Source organism: Gadus morhua, chromosome 8, assembly GCF_902167405.1.
Source record: "Gadus morhua chromosome 8, gadMor3.0, whole genome shotgun sequence".
In the NCBI taxonomy this organism is placed as follows: domain Eukaryota; kingdom Metazoa; phylum Chordata; class Actinopteri; order Gadiformes; family Gadidae; genus Gadus; species Gadus morhua.
In genome coordinates this window covers 28972300-28974799 of record NC_044055.1, presented here as the reverse complement: position 1 = coordinate 28974799, position 2500 = coordinate 28972300, and the positions used below count along the sequence as shown (strand labels likewise).

The following is a 2500-nucleotide window of genomic DNA, read 5'->3' as shown; positions in this document are numbered from 1 at the left end:
AAATAATAAATGTTAAAGTATTTCCCATCTTTGCTGAGCAAGAGCTTTGTTTGTGATTGAAACAAATAAAAGCCTGGGCTATTAACGTTTCACGATAGGCCTACCACTGCGGGTCTCTCTTCTTGCTGTCCTTCTCAACACTCTGATCTCACTAAAAGGCTAAGCAGCACGAAATCAAGGGATATTGTGAATAGAAAAAAATGTGTGATTAATCGCGAGTTAACTATGACATTAATGTGGTTAATCGCGATTACATATTTTAATCGCTTGACAGCACTAATATACACATATACACACACATATACACACAAACACATATACTAGGGATGCACCGATGTATCGGACACGCATCGATAACGGCCGATATTCGCATTGTTGACTGCCATCGGCCTATCGGAAAATAAGATGACATTCACCGATGGCAGTGGTCGATGTTTACATGTTTAATGCTTCCTCCTCTTGAAATGTCACTGGACCATGTCTTACAAACTGCATATCGCTGATCTTTCTCCGAGACAATGAAATACTCCCACACGACCGTCATTTTCTTTCACTTTTATTTGGAAACAAACCACACGTGCGTGTGGGCGGCTTTTTTTTTCTGACGTATCACTCCGCAAGCCTCCTTGGTTGCTAAGCGACATCAACTTCTTTGGCGGACTATTTCTCAGCTGACCAACACTACGAATGCTGGTAAGAAATAAATTGTAAAAAATATAAAAAATCACCGTACCATTGTTTCAATGGGAATCGCGCCATTGTTTCAACATAAAGTTTACATATAATTCGAAATTCGTCCCAGCCTTTGTACCACAGATACTCTAGGGTCTATAGCATATAACCGCGTTGTCTGATTACAGTTTAATTCATTTTTTACAATTTACCAGAGCTCGTTTTGAAGAATAATCACTGCGCCATTCGTTTCAATGAGAATCGCGACGGTCTATACTTTCAATATAAACTGTACATATTTATAATTTGAAATTCGTCCCAGCCTTTATACCACAGATACTATAGGGTCTATAGCATATAACCGTGTTTTCTGATTACAGTTTAATGTAACAGTAAACTGACATCCTAATTAACACCGCAACTGCAAATTAACCACACGGAGATAACCATGGCAACCGGTCAAACAAATTTTCTTTTTGCGATCATTCTGCTCGCGCATCCACCGTGTTGCTAAACAAATAATCCCCCTATAGCGCGACTGCGGTCTACTTTAAAAAATAAATCATTAATTAATAGAAAAAACGGTTAACCGGTCTTGTAACCGTTTACAATTTTTTTTAACCGTTCACACCCCTAATGGGAAGCAGAGCTTTTCGCAAGCCAGTGAGCCGGTTGTGTTATATATTACACATTGTACTTTTTGCCTTCGACCGCGACTTATACCAACTTGGCTGACTAATGGCTTCCACCGAGCGGTGCAGTACGGTAAGGTTCACGTTTCCACCACCCAAGGTGGACAGGGTCCCCAAGTAAGCGCACTGAGCCACTCTTAGCCATACCAACTTTTTGGTACTCCTCCGTTTGGTTGGTAAGCGGTCTGAAAGGGTGCCGACAAATTTAAGCAACACACGCCTACCGTTGATGGTCGACAGAATCGTCTCATCTCGTGCGACAGGGGGAGAAAACGAACCAATACAGAACCCACAAGGTATTTATGGACAATGGCGAAAGCTTTGTTTATTGAAGAAAATGTCACGCAAATGTTTTCTGTCCTTCTCGGACGTCCTACATTGTTGCCCTTTGTTAAATATGTTGCGTTCTTCTTTTTCATTGAATTTATTAGCAGGCTACACTGTCGTTGGCTGTTATGATTTCACAATGCTTATGTTTCGGCTATCACCATCCTGCTCAAACTCCGCCCTACCATAAGGGGCTGTCGGCGGTGTAAACGTGAGCCGCAGCTAACTGTACCACACCTAAGATGACCGCTCTGTGGAAACATGCCATAATCCTCTTCTGATCGACAGGGGGCATTCGGGGGCACCCTTAGGAGCTATTGAGGCTATCTGCCGCCACAAAGCCAGCCGGTGTTACCTTGTCGATGTCCCGGATGTTGACGTTGACATACGTGGCGCATAGTATCCTGATGCGCAGCGTGCCGTTGATGGCCCACAGACACTTTGTGGCCGTCTCGCCATTCATGTAGGGCGTCGCCGTGGAGATTCGGCGGGCATACGAGGGCATGGTGAAGGTGTCCATGGGCAGCTGTGAGTAGAGACTGTCCTTGGCCATCAGCATAAGGTTGGGCATCCGTCCTAGCATAATGCAGCTACGCACATACTGTCAGGAGAGGGGAGAAGAACAGGAGGGTAACCAACATCAACCATCGTCTGGACGGTTTGATTTTCAGGATTTGAGAACAGCGTTTGCTGATATGTTATTGGAAATCAGACAAAGCAATCATTCCTTCCCGCGGAAGGAATCAGGGATGTTTGGCCGCAAATCTGAAACACACTGAACTTTTCTCTGAAGTTACCTGTTCATGTGG

At 43.9% G+C, this 2500-nt stretch overlaps 1 protein-coding gene across 1 annotated transcript in view; it reads right to left on the bottom strand.

Moving 5' to 3' along the window:
* LOC115548750 (phosphatidylinositol 4,5-bisphosphate 3-kinase catalytic subunit alpha isoform) overlaps positions 1-2500 on the bottom strand; it is a 65061-nt gene that overhangs the window by 57475 nt on the left and 5086 nt on the right. The window contains exon 5 of the mRNA XM_030363569.1: positions 2047-2292. Within this exon, the coding sequence (XP_030219429.1) occupies positions 2047-2292 (246 nt within the window). The remainder of the gene's footprint in view (positions 1-2046; positions 2293-2500) is intronic.